The sequence below is a fragment of the Lepisosteus oculatus genome, chromosome 1 (assembly GCF_040954835.1).
Source record: "Lepisosteus oculatus isolate fLepOcu1 chromosome 1, fLepOcu1.hap2, whole genome shotgun sequence".
In the NCBI taxonomy this organism is placed as follows: Eukaryota; Metazoa; Chordata; class Actinopteri; order Semionotiformes; family Lepisosteidae; genus Lepisosteus; species Lepisosteus oculatus.
This window is the reverse complement of record NC_090696.1, coordinates 77,669,066-77,697,011: the sequence shown is the minus strand read 5'-3', so window position 1 is coordinate 77,697,011 and position 27,946 is coordinate 77,669,066. Positions and strand designations below refer to the sequence as shown.

General features: G+C 43.1%; 1 protein-coding gene across 4 annotated transcripts; it reads right to left on the bottom strand.

Moving 5' to 3' along the window:
* Window positions 1-1,326: 1,326 nt before the first annotated feature.
* Window positions 1,327-27,744, bottom strand: LOC107077168 (cyclic nucleotide-binding domain-containing protein 2-like). Of its 4 annotated transcripts, none has more exons than XM_069193610.1 (17): window positions 27,224-27,524; window positions 27,058-27,128; window positions 25,340-25,451; window positions 24,689-24,763; window positions 23,040-23,128; window positions 20,538-20,697; window positions 20,362-20,445; window positions 19,734-19,798; window positions 18,570-18,647; window positions 15,249-15,309; window positions 13,035-13,200; window positions 11,688-11,770; window positions 8,218-8,281; window positions 4,926-4,972; window positions 3,121-3,195; window positions 2,455-2,502; window positions 1,327-2,016 (listed from the first exon to the last, which is right to left on the bottom strand). In XM_069193610.1, exons 1-17 carry the CDS (start codon window positions 27,248-27,250, stop codon window positions 1,792-1,794), a joined length of 1,530 nt encoding a protein of 509 aa, XP_069049711.1. In that variant the 5' UTR covers window positions 27,251-27,524; the 3' UTR covers window positions 1,327-1,791. The 4 variants fall into 4 exon arrangements, with proteins under 4 accessions (XP_069049711.1, XP_069049712.1, XP_069049723.1 ...); XM_069193611.1 differs by having other exon boundaries at window positions 13,044-13,200; XM_069193622.1 differs by lacking the exons at window positions 25,340-25,451; window positions 27,224-27,524 and adding an exon at window positions 27,531-27,744.
* Between the last annotated feature and the right edge of the window lie 202 nt (window positions 27,745-27,946).

Here is a 27,946-nt window from a genome sequence, read left to right as displayed (position 1 = left end):
GTGCAATATAATTTACAGTCTCCCGGGATGTAGCAGTCAATAATAATAATAATAACATTGGAAAATTGATCTGTTGAAACAGTTATGAAAATTGATTTAAACTATATCAATGACTGAAATAATCATTGGTCAAATGGAACCAGGAAAGGATTTACTGTAGAAGTATGTATGCATTTTTTTGAAGTGATATTATGTGCATCTACTGTACAGGAACAGAAGACAAAGAAATGAGTTTAAAAGAAATCTCTTCAGACTAACACGATTATTTCTACAAAGGCAAACTACCAATAAGAATTAAAAGCAACGTTCCTCTGACTCTTCCTTCTTGCATGATTAAAAATGTGCCCTTCTCGGCATCAGATTAATGTACTGTATGCATGCATGCAGATTGTTGTCATTGTGCTGGCAGTGCTCAGACCTCAGCTTCTCATACAACCCTACAGAACATGTACAGTACATGCTAACTGAAGTTAGAAACTTTACACATAAGTTCTATAATATAACATGCTTTAAAATAAAAATGTCCTTCTGGATTCACAGGTCAATGTGCAGTACATATACTGTACATAAAGGGTAATGGGGTAGTAAAAAATCGGGAGGAGTTGAGCTGTCAATCAGCGCAGCTGCTGCTAGTGCTGCAGGCTTGTATCCATAGAGCAGGTCTGCCGGAGTGACGGCATCGTGTGCAAGGGATTCCCCAGACCTGTCCTCTCACTGTTCTCACTGTTCCCTGCTGGCCCTGGCTACAGAATATGGAGACAATGGAAATGGAAATGTCGGCATCACACTTCATCTCCCTCCGCCCTGGTGGATGAAGTTTGATGCCGACATTTCCATTTCCTTGCAGTAAACATTTAAGGCTTAAGATCCAACAAGATAATTTACTTAATATATACTGCATAATGTCCATGTCATTTTAAAATATATCATGTGGGAGAATGTGCTTAAACGTGTTTAATGAAGTGGACCAAATTATGTGTTAGAAGAAAACAAAAGCTTTGAAAAATGCGATCTTTCTTCATATGTTAATTCGTGAAATGGGTGCCCTCCAGCCCAGGAACATTGCTTGTGTTAAGTTACTGTAGGCGTGGAGGCTTCCTGGAATCCCGGTGTAGCTCACTGGAGACTCTCGGACTCTGTTTTCCACAGATAAGAGCACAAGGAAGGTTCCAGACAAGAGGAGACCATTTGGTTCCTCTGGCCCGTTTGGCAGTACTCTTCCTACTGTATATTCATCTCTTCCACTTGCTGCGGGCTGTGGTGTATGACTCCAGAGGCGACACAATCGACTGTACGCCCTCGAGAAAGAAAGGAGAAAACGTGCAAGCAGTTCTGTGGTTGTTTATTGTCATAACAAAACAAACCAGAAGGGTGGGTCTCTATTGAAGCAGCATGCATAATTCCAAAGCACTGCCATATTACTGGAGTCAATATCAGAGAAATATACTTCATTCTAATTTGAGTAATGCGTAGCAAAGCTGTATCCCTAATTCTACAGTTTTACTTCTCCGCGGTTCATTTAGAGTTACAAAAAAGAGGTGCACATTTCTTAGCAGCAAAAAAGCTGTAACCCAGAAATGACTATATTCAGCATATAAAAAAGGAACAAAAATAAAGACAAAGGAGAAAGAAGCGAAAAGTTAATACCATGTTTTGGCCATATGATCTTTTTTAATATTATGTCAAGAAGTGATTTTCTTTAAAAAACACACGTGAAACTCATACACTTTAAAAGCTTGGCAACCTCGGGAATCAAAATGAGAAATCTGATTATTTCAGTAACAGTGTTGATCATTTGCCGGACACAGATTGGCTCCTTGCAGCGTGGTGTAGCCTGTGCCTGACAAGTTTGGCTTTGTAGATGCTCCAAGCCTGTTGAACAGCATATCCTTCCCTAATCATGCTCTCTGTAGGGTAGCTGTTTACCAGCCGCAGGGCTGAGTGCAGAGACCTGGCAGGGGCACCCTTCAAAAACAGCTTCACAGGGATGAAGATGCACTCCGTGCCCTCGCTCATCTACAGAGGCAGGGAAAGAACCGCAAAACTAAAGTCAAGCATGAATCTTGTGCAGAAGTATTAATTGGCAGCATCCACAGACAAATTCCTCCACTTGCATTGCAAACAATCAAAAACCTTTATTCAAAGCAGAACTCATTTTTCTGTTTCCATTTAGCCTTCTCGAGATTTGCTGTAGGACAAAACTCATTCAGGGGCTATTTAAAACAACAATAAAAGCTGAACATTCTCTACCGCAACCATCAGCTACAATACTATGAGGTGAGAAAGGCTGCAGTAAGTGAAAACAATGCAACTAGCACCTACTGCACTCCTCCATGCTGTAGTTCCCAACCCTTGAAAAGCTCTGTGTGTCTAATGTGCCAGCGAAGCCCCTGCATGCTGGCCTGTTACTGTGCACGACACGCACGCCAGTGCACCAGAACTGACGTCACTCACCAGGTTCAGACTTAAACTGCTTTCGCTGCCCAGCCATTCGGGAGATACCTGAGCAAACAGAGGAGAGACAGAGCCTTACCAGAAGCAGGCGCTGGGTGCCACCAGCCCTGGAACAGCACACACACTGTTGCTCAACACGAACGCAAGCAGGCAGCCACAATCTCTCAAGTGGGACCATGTGCAGGATTTAGTGCTGAAAACATTCTGAAATACTTCCGTGACATTAGATAATGTACTGTATGTAGTACAGTATGTACTGTACATTGTTGGTTGGGTTAAATATTCTATTTCTGTTCAGGTTGCACAGGAGGCTACAGTATATGGAGACAAATGTCCTAAACACTATTCTCTTTTGATCCTCAATTCGACATTCAAGAGATGTTGGATATGAGATTGGAGTTTTATTTACAGTGAAAGTGGAATACATCCACACACTGGTGTACTAACACATATTTGATATGTTGATTATGCCTAGTTTGCAAAAGTTAATTTATAACCTGAAAAATAGAAAATATCTAATTTGTTTCCTTGGTATTCATCTAATTTAATTCCTTATACATTTTAAAGAACTCACTGTCATGATACCAGAAGATGGAAGTTTTGTACTGTAGTATACAAAAGCACAAGGCTAAAATAACATTGGTCTACGAGAAAAAGCACACCCACCAAGATGTCTCCATGCTCCAAAATCCCCATTCTCAGAAACAAAACTGATGACGTGTGTGCATTTCGTGATGATACCTAAGAAGAAACAGGGATATTTTGAAAGATCCCAACGTCAACTCAGTAGTAATATTTTCGATCAGTTTCTTCACTAGATGTCCATCAAGAGTGATGCCTGCTGTGAGAAATGGTTCTGTGTTTTTGACATTCATAAAGAATAAGTGTGTGACCACTCCCTTGGCATCACTTTGGTGTTCTTACAAACTCAAATCTGTGTCTTTCCATTCAATTGCTTAAATATTCATCACACTGAAATGCATAGAAATTTACTTTATTTATATATGCTTTCAACCACTGCTGTTCAACTCTGAATGCTGATGTCTGCTATATCAGTAACACCGTAAAGAAAAGCCATTTTAAAGGTTTTAGCAAAGGGTCTAATTCTACACGGCAGGAACAATCCTCTGCGCTAATCTGGATCCTGGTCCTGAGTTTGATGTTTATTGCCATGACGAGCATCTCCTTTGATAACGAGTTGCCCTGGCGGCTGTCTCTCTGCATGTGGAGCCTGTGTTTATCTCTCACCCCCGTCCTGACCCCCCGCGGTCTCCGCTGTGTCCTCCATTCACACCTCCTGACTCCAGACAGCCGCTCGGCGCTGACAGGCAGGGTCCAATGTCCCCCTAAGCGCGCTGCCCTTGCAGCACACGTCCTGCGTAGCACGAAAGTGTAACAGCTCACCGCTATTAAGAGCAGTGCTTTAGCAGGAAAGGTCCTGCAGGTCTCTGTAATTAGCCAAGGCAATGAAGCATCCCTGTTGTATAGCACGCTATTTCTATGGCGATGCCCCAGTTTGTGCTGAACGATAGTTCAATACAACACCCTCCTTTCCCCTCACCTTCTCAATATCATGGTAGAATAGCATAATGTAAGTGTTCACTCTCAAACTGCAGAGACCCTCAGACCCTATACCAGCTATCATAATAATGTGCAGTGTGCAGATTATTATTATTATTCTTCTTGCTCCAGAGAAGGAGGTACTTGCCAGTTTAGAGGTGCAACAGTAACCCCAGTCGTGGCACTTTTCAAACTGAAACTCTGTTCTGTTACTTATTATTTGTCAACTTTTTACTTGGCCATGGCCTGTTGCTTGTCAGAACTGAAGCAAAATGCTGGTTGAGGCCGGGAACTCATTTAAACCCCCACAATATTGTTATTTCATACAACAGCACTGCCCGATGAATCTCAAGGAAAGGTTTTAAAGTTCCCTCCAGCAATTACTTCTTGCCGGGAAGCTGAATTAGTCTCTGCTGCATTCATCATCTACTAAATAACTTATGGAACAAGAGCTCCCGTGTCTAGCTTCCTTCTCCCACCCAGCACAACCCACCCACAGTAACCGGGTCTGTAACGGGTGACCTGCGGATGGCTTGAATATTTGATTAAATCTGAGCCAACGTGGGCCCTGAGAGGGGAAATGAAATAAACTTTATTTTTCCATCTGAACACGGGGGCTCGGAGAACATGGTCTTGCGCTAAACCACCAGTGCCGATTAATGAAGGAAAAAGGCTCCTTCTGTAGAGTTTTTGACAATAAAGAACATGTGCGCAGAGGGCTCTCGGCAAATGGATCGAAGCTGCTGTCATTCCAGAGAGCTTGGACATGCGTTGCAAAATCGCGTTCTGCTGAAATGCTTGCATTTCCACGTAATTAAGAAAATGCATGGGGAATAGGGCGATGTGGGCCGCACTATACACCATGAATGATGGCATAACTTAAAAAAAACACATTTCTAGTCAGCACTTGCCTGCTCAGCTCTTCCCACGTGAGAGTTTGAATGCCTTTTACTGTTGCCTGGTAACGAAACAGGAAACATTAGGTTAGCAACGCAGTACCAGATACAGAGAAAATGTTCCTTGTGTTGGATTACTAATCTTGATTCATTGTTTCACCATATTCAGAATATATCTGACTCAGGGGGATAATGAGGCCCTATCTGGAGATTGTCTCCAGGGGTCTGAGTATGGGCTAAACACTTGGATCGCCTTTCTGCCTGGGAGTGAAGTTATATTGTTGTCGTACTCTCCTCGGAGTACCTGGCGTGTGTGGAAACATTGAATTAACGATATTCCCTTATTTCCTTGACCCGGGGAAGGTCATAGGTCATACAGGAACGCAAAAATGGTGCTTAATGAGGTAATAATAAGAAATCCATCAGTGTGGAAACCCCAACTTACCCAGTTCCTGAAAATGTACCCAGCAGTTTATATATCTGGGTACATCTATCCTCCCCAATGCACACACATGCTCCTTGTCACCATCGCCATCCCTCCTCTTGAGGGCGCTCCCACCTTGTGTTATGTGTCATATGCGCACCTGTCCCCTGTCCCCATCTTATTATTTAAGCCCGGCATCTCCGGTGTTCAGGGCTCAGCACTGGGAGATGGACGCCCAGAAGCCCGCCTACCAGCGGGTCCAGGAGAGACCCAGCGGCACCGGCTTCCTCTCGGCGTCCTGACCATCTGAGTCCGGGGCTCGGAGCGCCTGGCCTCGTTACTCTGGTTTTAACTTCGGTGTTCCTGTTGCTGGTTCCACGTCCCCATTCCCTAGCTCCTGTTTTCACCTGTTTTTGTCTTGGAGGGATCTTCCGGTACCTGGACCCTGGGCTGCGCCCTGCTTTCCCTTATCGGGCTTCCCGTGTTTGGACTCGTTCGCCTGCACTCCCCCCCCACTCCCCGGATCACAGTCTTCACCGCCCCCCTGTCCGTCATCCTGTCCATTCCTCGCCCCGTCTTCCCTGATGTCCTTCTCCGGTCACTTCCGGATTCTACCGTCCCGCATGGGGTCTTAAACTGCACGCTCCCCGGGAGTCTGGATTCGGCTCCCCTGACACTCCTCTTCAGCCATGTGGGTCAAGAGGCTCTCCCACTGTGTGAACCCAAACTCCTGACCTTCATCCCCTGGGAAATTCGCACAGACACAGCTAAGGAGCAGGTCCGTCTGGATTCCAATGGCATGTTGCAGGCCTGTCATAGACAATGGCCTGTATTATCACCTGTCCGACATAACCGATGTCTGTCCTTAATGTAGCTATAAATCATGAGCATCACACATCTTGTATATGTGGTATTTATGGGATTCTTAAGCTTATTCAGAGAACCTGCATCTTATAGGAAGCTTTGCTCATTGCCTCACTGTGCTTGGCAATGGCTTCAGCACTGTTGAAATTGCATTACCTGCCATTAATGTGGAATGAAGCAGGTCTACATACAGCCCTTTTGCTTTTATTTTATTCTGCAAGTGTCTCTGTTTTTTTTTAAAAGCTGTTGGTGTGATTTAACACGTCCTTTATTTTGCAAGTATAAATAGTTTAGGCTTTGAGAGGTTGTTGGTGAGATTTAACGTGTGCTTTTAAAGCGACAGTAACAGATCCCCCTGGGAGTCACAGGGCCTGCTCCCAGACTGGCTGCTGGTTTGAAGGTGATGAGTAGCAGGGTCTGTATCTCCTGTCTGTGAGCTGCCTGCTCGGCCAGGGTGAATTAGATGGACAGTCAGCCGTCCTCTTGGTGTAGGGGAGGCTGGTCAAGTACAGTATGTGTCCTGATATCGATCATGGAATCGATATCAGGAATAACCTCCTTCGCCATCACAGTTTCACTGAGATTAGCTTGGAAGGGAGCAGGTCTGCTGGACCTCTTGCTCGCTCCTGGTGAAGGTATCGGCGGCTCTAGTCAGACCCCTCGGGGTCTCTCTGCCTCCTCTTCTCGTGGAAGGAGAAGGTGTGGGGTACAAATTCACCAGCGAGCTGCTCTCCAGTGGCCCCGCAGATTAGGAGCATGGATACGAGCCAGACGCCAAACCACAAGAAAGGCAGGAGCCAAGGCAGGGAGGGGAGAGACACAGCTTTGACTACCTGCAGAACAAACTCCAGGGAAGGGGAAACACACTCCCCTCTGGTGAGAAACGCAGTCGCAGGTCACAGCCTCAATCCCATCATATCACACACAGCAGCGCGATGCCTGCGCAGCGCACGTGCAGACGAAGAATGTTATTAAAGGGCTGAAATAATTGTCTAGCAGCAGCGCTAAACTGAAATGATTCTCTTTCTTAACGCCAAAGAAAGATTTTCCAGACCCTGCCGTTTATGAAATTAGAGAAACACAAATTAGATTCTGCATTGTTTCCAGGGTCTTTAGAGTGCTGTTCACTGCAGTGATTCAGATTTAATTCAACAATAATGGACTAAATACTTTATTATTTACAGATAAATTAATTATTTTCTGTTGTCATATATATATACAGTGTACTTTCAAATAAACCCCTTTATACTATATTTTTAAATACAGTTAAAGTGTAACAGAGGCGTAGGCTGCTCAGCCTACATCTGGTGATGTCTTCAATGAAAGAAATTGTGTGAACAACCTGTGCTGTCTTAGACAAGCAAAAAGGAAACTGCCCAGATACCTTTCTTTACAGGTGAAGGACATACTATAGTAATTCTCATCTGGATGAGCTAAAGATACAGAAGAAAGCCCCCCATTTCAAATATATAATTATTATAGAATTCACACTTATGATTTTAAGAGTAATTTCCTTCATCGATTAAGGTTCCTCTTAAGAGAAGCAGGGTTAGGCCGCTTTTAAAAACTTCAAATTAGTTTTTTAGACAGGAAAGCACAGAATTTGTATCGGTGACTTACACCTTCAAATGGGAAGAAAAAAATGGATGTGAAATCTCTTTGATTAAAAACCATAACTGGCATCTGATGATGAAGCTTGAACAAATATTCATAAACTACATTTTAATACAAATTTGAAAATATAACCCACAATATACAGTATTCACTTCTAGGAAATGAACTTAATCACGAACAACCACAGAATTAACATTCATAAAATTGACATTTTTAAAAACAGCAACTCTCCAAAACGTTTTTGCAACTGGTCACCATTCGAGCAATTTGCATTTTGTTCCTCACATACCGCGGAAGAAATGTGTGCCTGAGTCAGCCAGGGAAACCAGTGGCTTCCAGCGCGGTGGGCTGCTCCCAGGCAGGACTCCTGTCTGAGGTGCAGAGGAGGCCATCGCGGTTACTCACCCCCGTGTGCGGTGTCACACACTGCCCTCCGCAGAGACCTGCCGCCCAGCAATGCCGCTGCCGTCTGTCAAAGAGTTCAACCACAAAACCCGCGTGTCATTTATTTCAGCAGGCTGAACGCGCCACACGGTAGCGCCCCCTCTCGGAGGACTTGCAGCAGGCGTGGGCCCCTGTATTGCAGTCTTTCTGAAGGGCTAAACAACAACTTGTTCTCCATATACAATACAATCCATAAGATCATATCCCTTTTTGTAGGAAATAATAAAGACTGATCATCTTTACTGTTTTTGTCATATATTTTATGCCCAAACGCTGGCTCTGAAATGCATTTAAGATATATTCTGCTTCATAACTACGCCTCCATTCACAACAGCCTTATATTCCCAACACTAAGGCACTTACGTCCCCATGGTGTGCAATCCATTTTATCCATCACAATTCAATTGACTCCATGAATAAACAGTTTGATCACTACTCGTGTTTGATCAAAACAGGCATGTAGGACCTTATGAATCATCTGGAGAGTTATCTGGAATAGTTTCCATCGTTAAATGTTGATGGCTGCTGTCTGCCCACAGCTCTGGCAGTAGAGTGGCCCGATGCCTACAGTAGCTCATGCCTTGATGGCTCAGATCTAGCGACTATCAGCCACTCCAGGGATCTCCGGCTTCCTGCACAGCAGCTGGTCAGAACCACACACGTCTGGACCATTCTTACCATGATTTGTAAGCACATCCCTCCTTTTTTGTCCATCTAATCCTAAGTGCCACCCAGAGCACTGCATGAGTGCTGGATGCAAACTTTTTTATCTCCAGAGAGCTCATCCCATAACATTTCAGAGGACTAACGTCAGACACATGTGGAGACCAGTGCATCAGGGCCAGCAGCTGTTTCCTGTTTTAAAGAAGCCATACACACACACATACACAGGTTAGCACCTCCTTGCTGAGGGTTCCCTGCTGATTTCAGATAATTTCTCAGATGGTCTTCTTGGACATTGTTTTGGTCAAAAGCTGACATTTTTCACCCATGTTTAATACTCTTCTTCAGTGATATCTGTACAGTTTAGAGCCCAATGTGGGCACGTATGATGTTTCCTTCTGTGAAAGTCTTCCAGCTGGGAAGTTTTCCCGCAGTTCTGTACCAGCTTCACAAAGATGCCATTTCCTGTGATAGGGTGAGATCTGATGTGGAATTAACGTCCTCATCATTTCCAGAGGCGATTAGGAAGTCATTTTTGAGCAATCTCATTGTCTTATCTCAGAGCTCTTCTTCCTTTCCCTGATTAGCTGTCTTCTGCCGCTGTAGCTATCAGGTATCTTTCCGTGTTTCTTGACTCTGTTTTGCTCCCTCATTCCTTGAAATGCTGACCTTTCCAGAACACTCTTCCTTGTGAAGGGTCATTAGTCTATTGTTAGATTTCATCTGCTCCCTTGAAGACCGCATGTCTCACAACAGTGCATACCTCTGCCATCTTTCAGGCACCCTGTTTGAATCAGACCTTCGTTGCCCAGACAATCTGAAGGGATTCCTAGATTTTCACATGACCCTTTGTCTAAGCTAGTTGAGCTTTTGGGGTCTTCATGGTGTTTCCCATGGTTTGAGCTGATCACTTACTGACATCACCGGAACATCACTTCGGTTGTTGTAACATTCCTCTTATTGGTAACAACACTGTGACAGGGTGTCAGCTAGTGCTTGCCTGGAGACAACAGCTGCCTTGCGGTTCTCTCTCAGGAAAACTCCCAGGTAAGCTGTGCATCTGCACTGTTGGAGAAGACAGCTAGTAGAACATGTTTAAACTGAAACACTGAAACATAGCTGCAGGTCCTCCTGATTTCTGAATGAAATGCACTTGATCGCAGGGACTTCGTCTGAGTCAAACAAAGTGAATGTTTAGTGGAACTGAGTTATACAGGCACTATACAGTAGACAGTATAACCAGAGGGTGAGTTAACTGTTATTCATTAACCCCTGACAAAATCTGCTCTACCTGCTGAGAAATCTGTGTCTCGCTATACAGATCACACTTCGTGAAATCTGCATGGTCTACTTCTCAAATTAAATGTATTAAAAACAGTAGCTATTAATGGACGCTGGTATCATTTTTCTTTTTTTTTAAATAAGAAGCAGACAGCTGCTATGATTAAATGACTTGGGAAGTAGATTGTGCAGGTCTGTTGTCTGGCGAGAGACAGAGAGAGAATGAGATGACGTGTGCAGCATCCTCAACACTCCACACATCTCAACGCACAAGTTCAGCGTGCCCTCTCCAACCGCAGACATCTTACTGTTTCTAAAGAAAGAAAAGCTGAGCTTCAAAATTCAATGCCACAGTCCAAGGGCACAGGATATTAACAGTCTAAAGGAATAAAGATGGGTTAGTGTTAATATCTAAAGTTTTGGAATGTTAGAAAAGCACGTACAGTATTTAAAGCACCAGAAACACTAGAGGGACGATGCTTTTTAAAGGAATTCCTCTTCTTCAGCTCTAGCACAGCATCTTGAGAAAGATACCTAAAGCTTTTTGAGACACTGGGAGACTGAGCAAAAAGTGTAGAAATAATACAAGTTACATATTGGCAGCCTTAGGCATTTTACTTAAAAAACTAACAGCTAAACCTTTTCTATAACTGGTGAATTTCACCAGAGTACAGCAAACAGAACAGTTTATTTACAATGTTACCTTATGTCTGTTATGAAGTCTGCCATTTACAATTTAATTAATTAAGTTAAATTAATTAAGCCCAATGCTAAGGCTTCGCTATCTTTTATAGCACTGAGGCCACTGACTATCAGCTTATTCAAACATCTGATCTGTAAAGTCTCATTAAATTTATAAATGAATAAGTCTTTTGTTCGAATTCCTGTCTTACCGAATCAATTATAAGAAACATTTTATATTAGCTGTCTTCTCTTAGTATAAAATTAGATTTCTACATATAAAATCATTTTTCAAGCAGATTAATTTGATGGATACGGAATGCATGGGGAATACGCTATGAAGTACTAGCCTGACAAATGTGCAGTATAAGCAAAGTATTTTACAGTATATACTGATCCAAACCTCAATTAAATGTCCTGCCAGAGTTGGGTTTTTAAAATTAGAATATATTTCTCTGAAATAAAAAAAAATATTTGAATTTTATTTCTCTTGTTAAAAAAAATGCTTGTAAGTAATACAGATTAATGTATCAAATGAAATGTTTGTTTTTATATATAAACTATTAGGGCTTAGCTGAGTGTTTTTTTCAGAATGGTGTAACCTTTTGCTTCATCTGTAGTGGACTCACCAAGTGGAGTTCATTCAAAGTTGTGGAAATAAGTCATTTTATTCCAGTACCATCTAACGCTGCGTAATGGAATGAAATCTGTATTGCACTGTAAGGAAACATTATGGTTTGTCATTTTAAAACTCAAGACTCCGAATCCATAGGGTCAAACTAAAAGCAGAACTATGAAGAGCTCACCACGGGTCTGCCTTTCGTCAGGTATGTGTCTCTTGAGCCTCCCTGGGACTCGGGACGAAAGACACAAAGGGAAGACACCGGCCCTGGAAGTGCAGGAGAAGAAGTCAAGCCGTGAATCTTCCGTGTCCCAGACAGCCTAGAGACCCTGTCGGATACAGCTGGGGAACCAGCCTGAGACGTGTCAGGGCTTCTTCACCCACCAGAAAAAAATAAACAATGAAAAGCTCCTATCGAGAGCTTGGGGAAACCTCCAGACTGCCTGTCCCTGGGAAACGGCAGGAGTGAGTCGCGTGTGTTATAAAGTACAGAATGCCGAAACCGATCCTGTGCTTGAGCATTTGTCAGGGTCGCCAGGCTTCCTGGAAACTGTGCGTTGCCTGTTTCTTGGCCTCTGCAGGCCTGTCCAGGTTTTCATTCTTCTGCTTTTCTTGATTTGAAAGAATAAAGTTGGATTGGATTTAAAAAAAATAGTGGCAAGGTGCACAGGCCGAACGGACAGCGGGTCCACTTCAGGCCAGTGCGCAGGGTCTCTGTGGTCAGGCCAGTGCGTAGGGTCACTGTGGTCAGGCCAGTGCGTAGGGTTACTGTGGTCAGGCCAGTCCCCAGGGTTACTGTGGTCAGGCCAGTGCGTAGGGTTACTGTGGTCAGGCCAGTGTGCAGGGTCACTGTGGTCAGGCCAGTGTGTAGGGTCACTGTGGTCAGACCAGTCCACAGGGTTACTGTGGTCAGGCCAGTGCGTAGGGTCACTGTGGTCAGGCCAGTCCGCAGGGTTACTGTGGTCAGGCCAGTCCGCAGCGTTACTGTGGTCAGGCCAGTGCGTAGGGTTACTGTGGTCAGGCCAGTCTGCAGGGTCACTGTGGTCAGGCCAGTCCGCAGGGTCACTGTGGTCAGGCCAGTGCGTAGGGTCACTGTGGTCAGGCCAGTGCGTAGGGTTACTGTGGTCAGGCCAGTCAGCAGGGTCACTGTGGTCAGGCCAGTCCGCAGGGTTACTGTGGTCAGGCCAGTGTGCAGGGTCACTGTGGTCAGGCCAGTCCGCAGGGTTACTGTTGTCAGCGCCCGCGATGTGGTTAATGCAACCGAGTGCCAAAGAGAGTGTTAGGTTTGAGATTTCTCGGAAGCTCTTGGCTTATAAAATTGGTGTAGATTCTGCAAAACCACTGACTTTTCTCCCCATATAAGAACTTGATACAGCTTTCTTTAGCAATAATAAATGCAGCATCGATTTAACTCTGCACCATTACTGAGTATGGTCTCATAAACTTTCTCATAACTTTCTTACTCCAGGTTACAGCACACACATTGAAGGGTAACAGTTCTCTTAGTAGGGCGTCAGTAAGATTTTCTTACTGTGCTTACTGTGAGAAGGCTTTCCTTGGTGGCTCCTCATTTCCCCAGCAGGGGGCAGCAGTGGGGGTTCCTCTAGGGGACACATGAGGTTCTGCTGGAGCTCCTGACATTGTCCACCAGGCTGCCTCCTGGGCATTCGCAGATTTGTCATCAGCTGACAGCGACCCTGAGAATGCACGGAGACTGATAATGAAGAGTGATTCTCCCTTCTGGGAATCACAGTTTAATGCCACACTGAGGGACTGATCTGATCCCCTTATCACTTCTGTCTCTGTCAGGCTGTACATTTCTGGAGACACATCTCCATTTGCGAGTTTTCACACCCTCCTAATTTTCGAGTGCCCAAATAATTTAATTCATGCGGACGCTGTTCCCATGCAGGAAATGTGTCAACGCGTGTATCAGATAGTTCCACCCAAAAAGCTTTCAGGAGCCTGTGCTAGGGGCTATTACTGTATGTCAAATGTCACTATATGAAGTTGTAAAGAAATCTCTGGAGAGCGTAAAAACAAATCTTTTCGTTTAGCAGACAAACGTCAAGATTCACTTTACGGTTTCATAGTTTAGGGAAGTACCTTTATACACAAGAACTGAAAAATTGACTTTATTTTACTTCATAATGGTTAATAATATCAGAAATCAAAGCGAGGCGTTCCAAAATGATCGCAGGACACACTAAAACAGGTTCTCTCCTGGTTTCCAGAAAAGCTCGGGTTTTATCTCAGCACTGCTCACTTGGGACATCTGTTCCTTTCGCTCCAGAATTGTTGACTGCTGATGGTGCTCAAACAGAGCCTCAAATTCTACTTTTTCTTTGAAAAAAGGGATTATTCTGTGTGACATGACGGCCCTCCAGCCTGGCTCGGAACGTGCCATTCGCCAACAAATCCCACAATGACACAAACAATGGCCTCCCGACGTTTTTGTATCACAGGATAATGAAGTTCCCAGCTCTCAGAGCTTGCAGAGGCTCAATGCTCCAGCACCAGAGGATGAGACCTGTACTCGTTGTCAATAAATAGTTAAAGCCGGTTTGCAACTCAGTTCCTGATGACGTACAGTAGATGTACACGAGTCCTGCCTTTTGCCACAAACAGTGCAGGACCTGAACAGCACACAAGGATGCTGTGCTTGATCTTTCTGTGAGAAGTGACTACCTGCCATTTCAGTTACATGCGTCATAACTGCACTCCTGTAGCTCTTGTGGAGACAAAACTTTTTAGCAGATCAGGCTCATTTAGTAATGATATTTTGTTAGCTTCCAATACCTTAAAATCACCTTAAAATCTCTTACCAGAGATGAAAATAAAACGACCTTATATGTAAGTCTGGATGCTGTTGATAAAATATTGACATCTATGAGGGAATATCATTCTTCTGAAACATGTAACCTTTTGTAAAATATAAAAAAAAATATGAGTTTTTCTATTTGTAGAAAGGTAGTGGAATTGATGTTTCTGCAGTAGGTCTATGTGAGTTCTTGACATCTGTAAGAGTCGGCTGTCTTATTGTGTGTGTTTGTGAGGTTTGATCAATAAATTGCTATTGGTCCTACAGCAGCCTGGAACGAGGAAAATCAGTTATCCAGCCTGAACTCCTGACTGTATTTGGTTGGTGATGGCTAGAGTAACAGTTTCCTGCACTGAGGCTCAGTAAGATTTATGGCCTGAACATCCTTTTATGGCCTCGTACACTTTTCTTTGAAACATAATAACTCTGAAACCGTTTCATTGCTGTACAACAATATTTCCAGACAACAGGACTTAGACATCCCAACAGAGCTCTCTGCACCTATTGGGAATGTTCCCATGTTGAATATTCTGATGTTCTTAGGCTGTCAAAGTATTTCCTGCAAGCTGTACAGTACATACAGTATACTGTTTTACTTGATCTATAAAATCAGTTTTTATCGATGGAAGAGTTAGATTCATAGAATAACAATTCAGCTACAAAAAATGACTCATGAAGCAGTTCATTGTCATGAGTCATGGGTTCAATGAAAAAAAACATTTTACTGTAGATGTGGTGAAAACAGTATTTTTTTCATTCACACAGAGCATTTCCTGCATTTCACAAAGATGTAAAACTAGTTAATCCATAACAATCATGATGATCAAGATCCACTGGAGCAGTATCAGATGTTTATACCAGATTAAATAACTAATGTTGTGTGTGAAAACCCTTGACGCAATATTCCTGGGACATAATACTTACAGATATGACAACGACCATGAAGGGAGACGCTGAGTTGTTGAAAAGAATAGCTTCTCTAGACCTTTCAGAAAAAAGGAAAAAATACTTTTACTACCATTATTTTTCTAAACACTACAATATTCAAGACTGGTGGATTCGTAGCAGAAATGACTCATTTTGGGGGGTTGTGTTTTCAGTGTTACGTATATCATTCAGATATATGACTAAATTGAAGGTTAAGGTAACCTTTTTTAGATATAATTTGGGCTTTGACAATGAAAAGTAACCTCAAGGAATTGGCAATGAACTTTGGCAATTAACTATTAATGCTTAACTGCAATTAATGCTTTTATTGCAGTACTGAGAGATAGCGGGTTATTAAGGGCCTGATTACCAAAAGGTTCTTTTATTAACGAGGTGCATCTTCCCCATTGGCTAACCACTGGATAATTCCACCTCTGTACGTTTCTACAGCTGCTCACAGTGCTAGTGCCTCAGCTTGCTCCACATCTGCCGGTGTGCCTGAACTCCCAGAGGCGATCACGGGTTTGCAGCTTCTCCTCCTTCCCAGCCCCATGACACCACATTGGAAAAACACATTTATTCCAGAACAGACTGGTGAGGGGCGGAGCAGCAGTAGACACCTCGTGTTCGTACTGTGTCTAACTCAGACTTGCATGTCTGTTCCTGCTCCGCGGAGCTCAGTGTGTGTGTACCGAGGGTGAAGGGTTCAACATCTCACCGTCAAACAACATGGAGGGTTTTGGAAAATAACGGGGCAATAAAATAATTCTAGCAACAGAAGCTTTAGTAAAACTCGTTTTGGAGCTTGAAATCTCTAGTCTCTGGAATAATGTTTTTTCTCTTTGCGGTGCGAACAGTGCCTGTAAACTGATCGCAGCAGTGTGTTAATTGATTCAAGAGAGTCCACCCCTGGGATCTGCGGACGCTCCTGTCGCTACGTCATTGAAGTGGGTTATAAGACATTGGATTTATTACAGACCCAAGGGGACTCCCAGCCCAGTACCAAGCTTTCCAACTGCTTGCTTCATTATCAAGGGCCTGACACACACACACACACACACGCACACACACACACATATTATTTGAACCTCACATCTCCAATGAAGACCTTTAGGTTTAATTTAGGCTCAGTGGAGGACCCCCCGAGTGGGGGAAATCACAGAGGCTGGGCCAGCCACCTCGTTACCTCCTATGGCTCCCAGTGGGAAAACAGTGCCAGGACCCCCGGTCCCTGAAATTAGATGCTGAGTCTCCTGGTGTCGCTACCAGCCAGAGCTGCTTGAGAAGCACCGTGCCGGTGGCCTGGAGGGAGAGGGCTGGCAGGGGGAGCCTTTTAAAGCACCCAGCACCCGCATTTTCAGAGAACAAGTGCTAAAGGACAGGGAAGATAAAGATGTGCGAGACTCTGCACAGGACATGACGTCTTCCCCGCTAACAGGCGATGCAGTGCGTACAGTGCACTGTATGTCAGAACCGGATGAGTTCTGGTCACAGTGCGTGCAATCAGTCCCTGGATTAAAACCCTAAGCACTCTTCCCTGGTTTACCTACCTGTTGCACGTCATTAGAACCAAAACATCAAGAGCCAGACTGCAGCACGAGCACCATTGCTGGTGATACAACGTCATTGAAGGTTTTCAAGCATGGAAGGGGCGTGTTCTGTAGGACAGTGTATCACAGAAAGCTCTGAAGGGGATTGAATCATTCAGAACTAAAGAATCCTGCTGAAATCATTTGAACTTGAAGATACTATTGGAATTGTTTGGACCTGAAGAATCCTGTCTGAAGGGTGTTCCTCCCCATAGTCTCAACAAGCTAAAATCTGATCTTGTTTGATAGAGAGCAGGCCCTTGATATTTCTATGATTACTCCACACTGCAGCGAGGTTCCCAAGCTCATTTGAACTTTTCTCCTTCATGAAGCACCTGGATAAGATGTTCAGATCAATTAACTTCTAGCAGCCAAGCTCATAAAAGCTTGCCCTCTCTTTTCACTGGTGTCCAACAATTCACATCCTTCAAATCTCAGTCGGATGTACAGCTTCAGTGCCAGCTTAAAACTTTGCACACCACAAAATGCATTGTAGCTGCATGGATGTCATAGCGAGTAGCTCAACATTATGGTCAAATTCTAGCAACGATGAGATGGGCTGACAGATATAGAGAAATAGTTCACTTATTAACTTGGTGTTAACTCGCCTGACTGAGGAAAGGACAACACTGACCGAAGATCAGCTCTGTCACACACACCCCTCACTCACGAGGAATGAGGCAGGGAGGCAGCTGCGAGGGTGCAGCTGGAGTGGAGGGAGAGGGGCTAGAAAAGATGCCATCAGAGTTTTTGGCTGCAAATGAGTATTAATACGTAGAGGAGCGGAAGTGCGAGATCAGAATTGAACCCCCTGATGTCTGTTCCGGATCTCCAGCAAAGACAGGCTTAGTGGAAGTCTGATTTTTTGGTTGTGAGACGTTTTGTGTTGTGCTCGCGAGCAGTGAAAGTGCGAGGCTGTAATCACAATCTGAAACGCAAACGGAGCAGTACTGGTGAGGCGGGGGGGGGGGGGGGGGGGTTGTCCTGGATGTCAGAAAGCTGCCCCCTTCACCCTCTGGGACGCCAGACCGCCCCTCCTCCCCCTCCTGCTGGCATCACGGGACGCTGGCAGCCCTGAGTAGCTCCCACCCCACTCTGGGGCCTCGCTAATTAAGTGCTTAATTTTATTAAAACCAATTTTGTGGTTAAAATAGTTATTTTATACCATTAGCTTCATCTGCACTTACAGATAATATAATCTACGGAAGTGCTTGCTGTAGCCCTCTCTGCTGTTTGGACTGTAGTGATCTGTGACATGAGCTGTGGGTTTAAAATTGTGATTAACTAGTGTCGCAGCAGCTGCGTGTCTCTGTATCTGTGCTGGCAGGGTTTAGTGAAGAACTTAAGGCATGTTTGATGTTTGCTTTGGCTGCTGTTATAAAACTGTATTATAGTTATTATTCTAGCTTTGTTTGGTTTGTGCAAATCAGTTTTAGTGCTGTAATGTGAATGCAAGGGATTTTTTCACAATCTTTCACATAAATGCGTTAGAAACAAAACATCTTTATAACTGTAACAGTACAGCATCTCTGTGGAATCTACAGTTTTACTTTATATGCTTAAAAATTCAAGTCTGCAATATACATTTTTTGTGACAACAAACAAATCACAAATATCATAAAGATTCTCTTCTTAATGCAGTCTGATGTGCACAAAATACATTTGAGTTGATAAAGTTAAACTTTTTTCCCACAGCAGGAGCTGATATAGAATGATAATTCACAAAAACCTGTAAAATCGCAGCAGAGATCCTTGAGCCAGGAGGAGCAGTTTTTCAGCAGACCACGAAGAAAATAAGGGCAAATTACTGTTTGAAAAAAAAAAACAATATTTAGTCTACAAACATTCATACATACAGTAGTTTAATTCACTGCTACTCTGGAAATGACTACAGCTAATTATAGTATTTTTAGACTTTTTTTTCTGCTTGTGGTTCTTGGATAGTTGTCCTAATTCAGATTTCAAAAGCAAACTCACGATACATTAGACATTCTGGTACATCAGTGTATTTGACAATGCGGTTTTTAAGATAATGACACATTACAGACCAGTTATGATGGAAATAATTCATTTACTGGTGCAATAAAGAGCAGGCACATGCTTCATGGACAGTTTTGGCATCAGAAATTCATGCTATCAGTATAATACAGTGACACAGGGTAAATGCTGCCATCTAGTGTACAATAAAGGCTATTTCGAATTGCCAAAGTCTTTTACTCATAATCTCGGAAGGAGCACAAATGAATAAAATGGAGAACACATTCCATGGAGTGTGTGGCATAAATTAATCTTCCCCATCCAGGAACCAAGCCTGAATTCAAGGGGTAATTAAAAGACATCTATACTTTATCAATTTAAGGAGAAGGAAGCAAATCCCAGCATCCAACAAACACCCATAATAACAGCGGAGAGAATATGCCAATACCACACCGACTGGTGCCCTAGGCTGGACTCGAACCCAGGACCTGGAGCTCTGGTCATAGAGCAGCTGTTAAGTGCTTAGAGCCCGTAACTGCAAGGATATGAATTCCAATTCTGCACAGGGAGGCACTAAAGTGCTCCACTCATCGCTCTACTAAAATGCTCTGCAAATGTGTCAGCCAAATAGAATTAATAAAAATACCTCCACACCACCGTGACTGCCTGTATTAGTGATGTCGAGTTAAAAATCAAGTAATCGACAATGAAAACTCAATGACTGAGCACACAAATGTCTCAGAACCAGCTGACATGCCTTATTATTCCAAACATGGTGTGCTGGTAGCCATAAATACGGAGAAGAACCAAACGTTAGGAGTGCAGTAACTGACATAGTAGGTTTTATTGATCTGAAAGCACCTCGACATTACAGGAAATATTCACTACAGGAATGAAACATAAAAAAACGTGGTACCTCAGTTCTTCCAAAATGGTATCATAGCGAACCTGAAGGAAATTTCTGAAAACGTTGCTCAAGTCCTAGAAGAGAATTTAAATGTATTTCAGGAAACAGATTTTTAATAAATTACTTAAATGAAAGTATTATTTAAATTCATAGACCCTCTCTGACTGAATAAACATATACCCTGTGCCCATCCTATTCTCCACCAGAGCAATTTTAGTTATTTAGTAAGTCCACTTCTTTTTCTAAATGAGTATTTTTACACTTGATCCCAAATTAGTATAAATTCAGCAAGGAGAAGTGAGTTAATGGGCTTGGACATATGAGGAATTTGGAGGTGTTAGCGATCACCTTCTGATCAGCAGCGTTCGTTACCAGAATGTTTCCAGAAATCGGAGGAGGAGGCTGAGGCAGCCCTGTAAATTTCTCTGCCGTTCAGTTTTCTCTGAGTACAGCAGGAATGAGGTATTTTAAAATGTTCAGATGGGGGGCTGTGGCAGAGTGTGTTGGCAGAAGAGGAATAAATTAAGGTAAACTCCATGCTGAAAAGCAGAAAGAAGAAGCGCAACTTTCAGCTGTTGATCTATGTCATGTCTTGCTCTTTCCCCCACAGTTAAAAAGTTAAAATACGGTATGGTACCTCCTCATTTAACAGCAGAAGCTTCACCTCTGTCTGACAAGAAACAGTTGTTTGTCGACAACATCTCCTCAAAAGACAGCTTTCCTTGAACAACAGGGATCGTGTTACTGTTGAGTCCTTGAGATTTTGCTGTTCTGTTTTTTTTAAATTCGCATTTAAAGAAAAAATTGTCTCACCCCAAACACGTCTCCTTCTCTGAATTCCCTCACTGTCTGAAAGGAGGAGATTCCCCGACTTGAGACCTGACAGACTCTCTCCTGCAGGCTGCCGGAAAGCACAAAGTAGAAGGCCTGTGGGCGCTGGCCTTGTTTGAACACAGTCCTGTTTGCTTCGTATCTAGAAAGAGAGACATTTAAAGCTTAAAGTCATCTAAAAAACTGACTTTTCCATTTAAAAAGAGGAAGGAGGATACACAGGAACTGCCTCATTCAAGGGTAAGATGACCAGGGGAAGGGTGATTTATAACCGGTATTTCCGGAACGAAACACTTAATATTCTTGATATAGACCTGAGCAAGATGGCCGCCAAGGAGAACCAGCTGACCCACTGTTGGAAAAGGCCTATGCAGCGAAACAATGAGACACAGGTGAGCTACATCGGGAAACAAAATATAAATGATCCTTCCCCTGGTCATCTTACAGAGGGTACAAGGGTTGTGTCTGCAGCAGGGCCTCGAACCCAGAGCCTGTCAGTTACAGTATGAGCCCAAAGGCTCACCCAGTATGCGATCCCATGTGCAGTTATCAGAAGTAAAAACCAGCTGTGTGCCAGGGGGTGGGGGTGCTGCAGAGCCAAATATCAAAGCAGCAGATAATTCGACGGCTCTACACAAATGTCAGGACTATAAGCAACACATTTCAAGAAACAGAAGCTGCTGCATCAGCAGGCGATAATGATATAATTGGAGTGATGGAAACAGAGGTAGCAGGGAGCGAAGGAGACCAGTACAGCACTAGTGGAGACACCGTGTTCAGAGAGACAGGAAAGGAGCAGCAGTGTGTCTGAAACAGGGCTTTCAGGTCCAGGAGCCCAATCTAGAGGAATCAGGAGTCAGACCTCCAGAGAACTCAAAAGCCAGCGTTAGGAGTTGTGCTACAGCTTCCCAAGCTTCAGTGTCAGTTATAAAGCCGTCTTAAATAGCGACATCGAGGATGAGTGTGTAAAGGAAGAGTCGACAGTGTGGGAGATATTAATTCTCTTCATCTAGAACGGACGTCCGCAGCCAAAACTCCAGCTACAAGTAGAAAGTGTCAGGCACCATGTTGTGTGCACTACTGGTTACTGTGTTACAAACATCAGTGCAGAAATGAGCAAACAGATACATCCCTGGGCTTACAGGGGTGCCCAGCACTGACAGGCCATATCAGCTGAACCTTCTTAGTCTTCAACAGAGAAGATTAGGAGGGCAGCTGATTCTCAAACTCCCAATCCTCCAAGGCTTTGACGAAGGAGTTTGGAAGCCACAGCGAACCGGGGGACAGGAGATACCAGTGGAAACATCAGGAAAGCACTTTTAAAACGGAGAGCAGGAGGCGCTTCTGTGCGCAGAAGGCTGTGGGAGTGGAACAAGCCACCAGCCATGATGTTAGTGCTCATGCCCAGCTTCTTCCACAGAGCGAGTGGATGAAAGATTGAAAACTCAACACAAGCGAAGGGCCAGAAAGGCTCTTCTCTCTTCCATCCCTCGTCATGCAACTCTGTAATATCCCACACAGAGCGTTCGTTGGCTTCACATCGTTCTGCTGATTTAATTTGTGGTTCTCAGCCCTCCCATAATTATAGCAAAGGGACAACCACAAGTGTTCCAACTTATAAATCTATTTGGATCACTTATTTCATTCAGTGAAGCCATAGCTGTGATGAATGGAACCCACAAACATGTTGTAATGGATCATGTTTAAGTTCCGTAGTTCAAGTAATGTGATGTAATACATCAAAGTCTTCAGAAAGTATAAACCTGGAGTGCTATATTCAGATAACACCAACACTACTGACACTTACACATCTTTTATATTTTACAGACAATGTGACAAAACAATAAACACGGCAAACAAAATGTTAGGATATATAGTTAAAAGGGATGTGATTTTTAGATTGTACATTGCTCATTGAGTACAGTTTGTACAGTTTAGGTCACCACATTCCGAAAAAAGGATTTGACTGCTCTGGAATCAGTCCAGTCTTATTGGACCACCCCACACAGTTCAAAGGAACTGAACATTTTTATTCTTGAAAAGAGATGAGTACAAAGGGACATGTTGGAAGTCAACCCAGGTCTCTCGGTCTGAACACACTCACCAGCACCTTTTGTTTTTCAAGAAAATCAGCAAAGCCTACAGACTGTAGGTCCTTTCACTGAGGGAAAACGCACTGTCTAGCATGCAGCTGAACGTCCATACAGACAGTCTGAGTTGCTCGTTGACCTACAGTAAGTAACTGTAATGTGTGTTTGAAGTGTTTCCAAGCACTTGTCAAGGGTAACTGCTTCTCTTCTCACACTAATCAATGGACATGAGTGGTGCATGAATAACACACGGAACACGTCTTTAGAGATACATTCAATGAACAGTGATTTATACATTTACATTTTACAGAATACAATTGAATATAAACACTACTTTTGTTTTTAATGGCCTTATTATTTCTACCTAAAAATCGAATATGTAAGTTGGACTTACTGTTGGTATATGGCGGCTTTGCAAATATCATGCTGGACACAGTCTGGAAATCTTTCAAACGCTTTGATTTTGCACAGAAGAGCTTTTATCTGGAAAGAAAAAAAATGTTTTAATTCTGTTTAAAAATAACAGATATTTATTCTTACCTCTTATAACTAAGCATCCCTTAAACTTGGAGAGACCACCTAGTGTGGACTATGTACATTCTGTATAGTTAATATAATGTATCTAAAAATGTGATCATTAGAAACTAAAACAGGTCTCAAATGAGATCCATCCAGATGTTTCTTGAAAGAAACCAGCGTTTGACAACATGGCTGTGTCTTTCTTTCCAGACTCTCACAGCCCAGCGAGGAACAAGAGGAAAAGAAGTCGAACTGCATTTGAAACTGCAACAGAAACTGCCCGGCCACATTGTTGAAGCCGATACCCTGGCTTCCCTCAAGAAGCAGCTGGGTGAGACCCTGGGATCGATTAACCACGAACTACCTAACCAGCCAAATGAGCTGAATGGCCATTTCTCACTTTTAAGCTTTCTTAGGTGCTTGTATAGATTTAATAGATAAACCGATCGGTTAGAAACACCAATAACTTCTATTCAGAAGAATCGGCACACAACAAAATTAATATAATTAAAGGGTGGAGCAGGTAGTCACTGTAGAGCAGGGACTCTCAAAGTCAGTCAAGTTGGTTTTTATTCCTCCGCAACTCTTACAAGTTTGATTGAACTAGTTACGAGCATGAGTGGAGAAGGTTTTAAAGTGATTTAAAGAGATTTCTAAAGCTCAGAGGAATCTGACCCTCCAGGACAGAGGTGGGAACTCCCTGCTTTCAACTAAGTCATTCATAAAGAGACAATTTACAGTGACAACACACTCCATATAGTAGCCCCATTCATGTGTCTGAACACAAGGGAAGCTTTCAAAGCTGAGGAGGTTTTGGGCTTCTAATATTAGGTTACTAATAGGCTCAGTGTAGACGCCTTCAGCAAATTTCAAATGCTGCAGTGTCACCAGTCTCCTGGGCAGCACGTCCCTTCGTTTGCAATGATTTACGATACACAGGCAGCCCTGTGCTCTAACAAGAAGAGTGATCATTAAGGCACGCTCTTGTGCTGTTGTCTTGGGTTTATGAGTCCTGTGGGGGTTTCTTAAGGCTTGCAATGCTGTCATAATGTTGGAAGCGAAGAGCAGTCTCTGCCCAGGATGACTGAATTCAAAACAGTACAAAAAAAGACAGCAACAATATTATTGAACATTAGTCATGTGCAGATATAGCAAAATGGAAACAACAAAATTAGTCATTTTCAACCATAACTTCTAAACGTGCTTTGCCAGTAGAGCGTTTCATTTGCTCATTTAAACACAAGTGTCAGTTCTCTGACAGTGTGAATGTGCCACACTTTCTTCAAATGTTTACTGACTTGACTAAGTACATATCCCACTCATTATATGAGTAAATATTAAGCTGTTTACGGAGGGTTTAAATGAACAAATGAGGTTTTGTGCTTCAGTTAAACACAAACATACGAAATACCGAACAAACTTCACCTGCAGTGAGACTGGAGACTGCAGTGCTCCTGCACAAAACATCGTCCTTGTTTTGCTCAGCACTAAGAACCTGTGCTAGTCTGTAGAGTTTATTTTTACCTCTTGCACATCGTGAGGCTGTCTTTGTGAAGGGAAGATGGAGAGCAGGTTGTCTAAAGGGTCTCTGTGTTTCCCCTGCAGGAGAAAGGAATGCAGCTTAAAGAAAACGACAGCCCAATCATGAACACGCTTGCCAAGGAGAAATCTGTCAATGTTTCATTCCTGTCTCACATCATGTTCTGCAAAAAATGATGTGGACTTTTTAAGTCATTTCTTTCAGATAACTCAAGAGTGACACAGATGACTCTTTACAATGTCAGCATTGCACTACTGCTGTGCTTAGCACCTTCACGGACAGTAAAAATTTGTAAGAATTGTGGGCCGCAGGAAGAGAACCCTGCCTTGAGTCCACTCCTTCATGTTATTTCTTGTTAGATTAACAGTTGGAACATTGATGTCCCACACTTGAGCGAGGCAGCACTGAGAGCAATCGAACAGACAGACACCCAGTTCCAGAATGGAACCCAGGACCAGCAGGGTGGCCATTCTAACTGCTGCAGTACTGTGCTGGCTCTCTCTGAGATTGCGTTGAATAATTTACATGCAGTATTCCATCTCCGTGCTGCACGGGAGAGAGGAGTTTGTCGGTGCTGTCAGAACGAACACAGATACAGCTGAGAGACCAACTGGCTTGAGCCGCCCAGGACGTACAGGGCTCTTTCTGGTGAAATCTGCGATGTTGAACAGGAGCTCTCTCTCCGGGTCCACTCTCATCATCAGCTGCGTTTCAGCCCACTGCTGCACACTGCCAGCTCCACAGTCCCTGCAAACAAGCAGGACTAGAAGGCATCAGACGTCAGGGCAACACTTAATTATTTGTTTAAAGTCTATCCATCTTCAGCCTGTTATTCCTAGTGAGGGAGATGACTAAAATAAAGTTTAAAATAATCTTCCTGTCGTCAGAAGCTACTAGCAATCCCTTATTTACTCCTGTGATCCTACATGATCACCTGGCTCATACAAGAAGTGTTAACATAACAAAGGACCTAATTGATCTAATGAGCCAAAGTAAAACATCCCCAGGTTGAGTTAATGTGCAACTCCTGCTGTAAAGGTGATGAGTCAGTGATTGAGACAGTTACTAGAACTACAGCACAAACACTATTTCACCAGTCTTTTTGCAGGTTACCATAAATTAATAAATTGAGCCTGAAATGTACTGTAATCTATTGCTTTCTTTTAATTTCTCAATTAAAGAGTGCATGGTCCTATTGTATTTTCTGTTAACTGTACTTCTTTAGGTGTATCATTAAATTATACAGTATGTAAAGTGCCTATAGAGTGCTCTTGAAAGGTGCTATATAAAAATACAATGGATTGATTTGGTGGACAGTGCAATAATAAAAACAAAATGATGCTGTTTATGGTACCTGACACAAGTCAGAATCACAAGAAAGTCACGGCCACTTCGAGCCTGAATAGTAGAAGCACTTTCAAGTACCTTGAAAGTATCATTTTAATCGTTTTCCATTTGAGACGGAAAGACAAGAGGAAAGTTTGAAAGAATTCATACTGCATGTATTATTAATGGGAGTCATGCAGTTCAATCTTTACATTTTCCATTTCAAACCCTAAGAAGACCATTAGGAACTATCTTTATATTTTGAAAGCAATGGCTCTTGCTGTTTGCTGAGGGGGAAACTGCACTGCATGGAGGTTTTTTTCTGCAATGAAAGCAGTTTCCTTTTCCACTCTCAGATATACTTGGGGCTCCAAGTCGGCAAGGAAGATGAACCCTAATTCCAGGCTCTCCATGACAACACAGGCCTGGGGGCTGTTATTTCTTCATGCTCGTCATGGGAGCACCCCATCGCCACCAGCAAGCAGACCTGTCCTTTATTGTAGGAGGGTCTCATTCCCTCAACCATATTGCCAATCATCCCTCAGACCAAGCAGGCTACACCCAGAGTTACCACTAAATGCCTCTTCTTGAGTGCAGTGCTGCTGTTGGTATTCATCCATACTGTATCTTCCAAACTGCAACAGCAGCTGCTTCAGGATGTGTGGTATACAAGGAACCCTTGTACAGGTGTTGACTTTCCCTTTCTTTGAAGGAATCATGATTAAAGGCAAGAGAAATAATGATAAATAAATCACTGAGTCTTTGAGATTAAATGCGTTGCATTATTGAAATCATTGATTTGCAAATTAATGCTATGAAAGATGTTCTCTTTTCTCTTGCCAAGAAGAATGAACGATTAAGCGCTTCTGCAGCACTGCTTTGAATTTTTCTTATGTCCTGGTGTTAGAAATAAAATATTATTTAATCTTAAGAAAAACTAGTTAAAACAAAGACATATTTCCCTCACCTTTTAACTCATTTAATATAGAAATACAAAAGGCTACACTCTTCAGTTAAATATACCCACCTTTTCAATGCCTGGTTTATCGCACAAACAGTTTTCACTTTCCCAGCAATTTGATGGAATTTTCCATAATCCTGTTAGAAGAAGGGAAAAAAAACAACAAGGGGGAAAGCAATTAAAATATTCTGGCTGGTGTTAATTTTTTCAAGGGAAAATTAAGTTATTGTACCTTAGTTTTGAGGCCAGTGGGGTCCATCTATGTTCTGGACTCGCCGGTCTTACAGAAGTGAACTGCGAGCTCGTTCAGTCTTTCAAGGAAAAGACTTGATCAGCCTCTACTTCCCCGTTGCTTCAACAGAAGAAAGAAAGAATGCCCTTTCACAGCCCAGTAACTCTACCCTCTATCACTCATGTCTTAACGCACACCACCTGCGCAGCTTTTGTTGTGTTCTTAAGCAAACAGCAACCTTCCTGCTGTGGGTCCAGTGACACAAGAAGGAACTCCTTTCCCATAAACACATTGCATATGATATTACCTTTGCCAAAAAAAACTAATTGCTCCGGAAGCCTCATTTTTCACCGTGATTTACTGATTTCAAAGCAGCCCCTTTGTGTATCACACCTTTCCGGGTCAATACAAACATCACCACAGCAAAAAGGAACTGTTCCAGCGTCGGTGTAATGATTTTCTTTCAGGCGCGTACAGTCAATGGAAGTGAAGTCCCAAGTCTGTCATCAGGACACCGAGTGCGAGACGTGATGGGCAGAAGATCAGGCAGGCACTGGACAAGCTCTAACATGTAGCTGCTGAGTTATTGCACAATGACATGAAGGCATAAGCTGTGAACCAGGGGAGGACTGCCAGCGCGCTGGAGAGATACTTGATTGAGCAAACAGACTCACCGCTCTGCTACTGTATGTGTTTCCAAACCAAGGAGCAAGACTTCTCAAG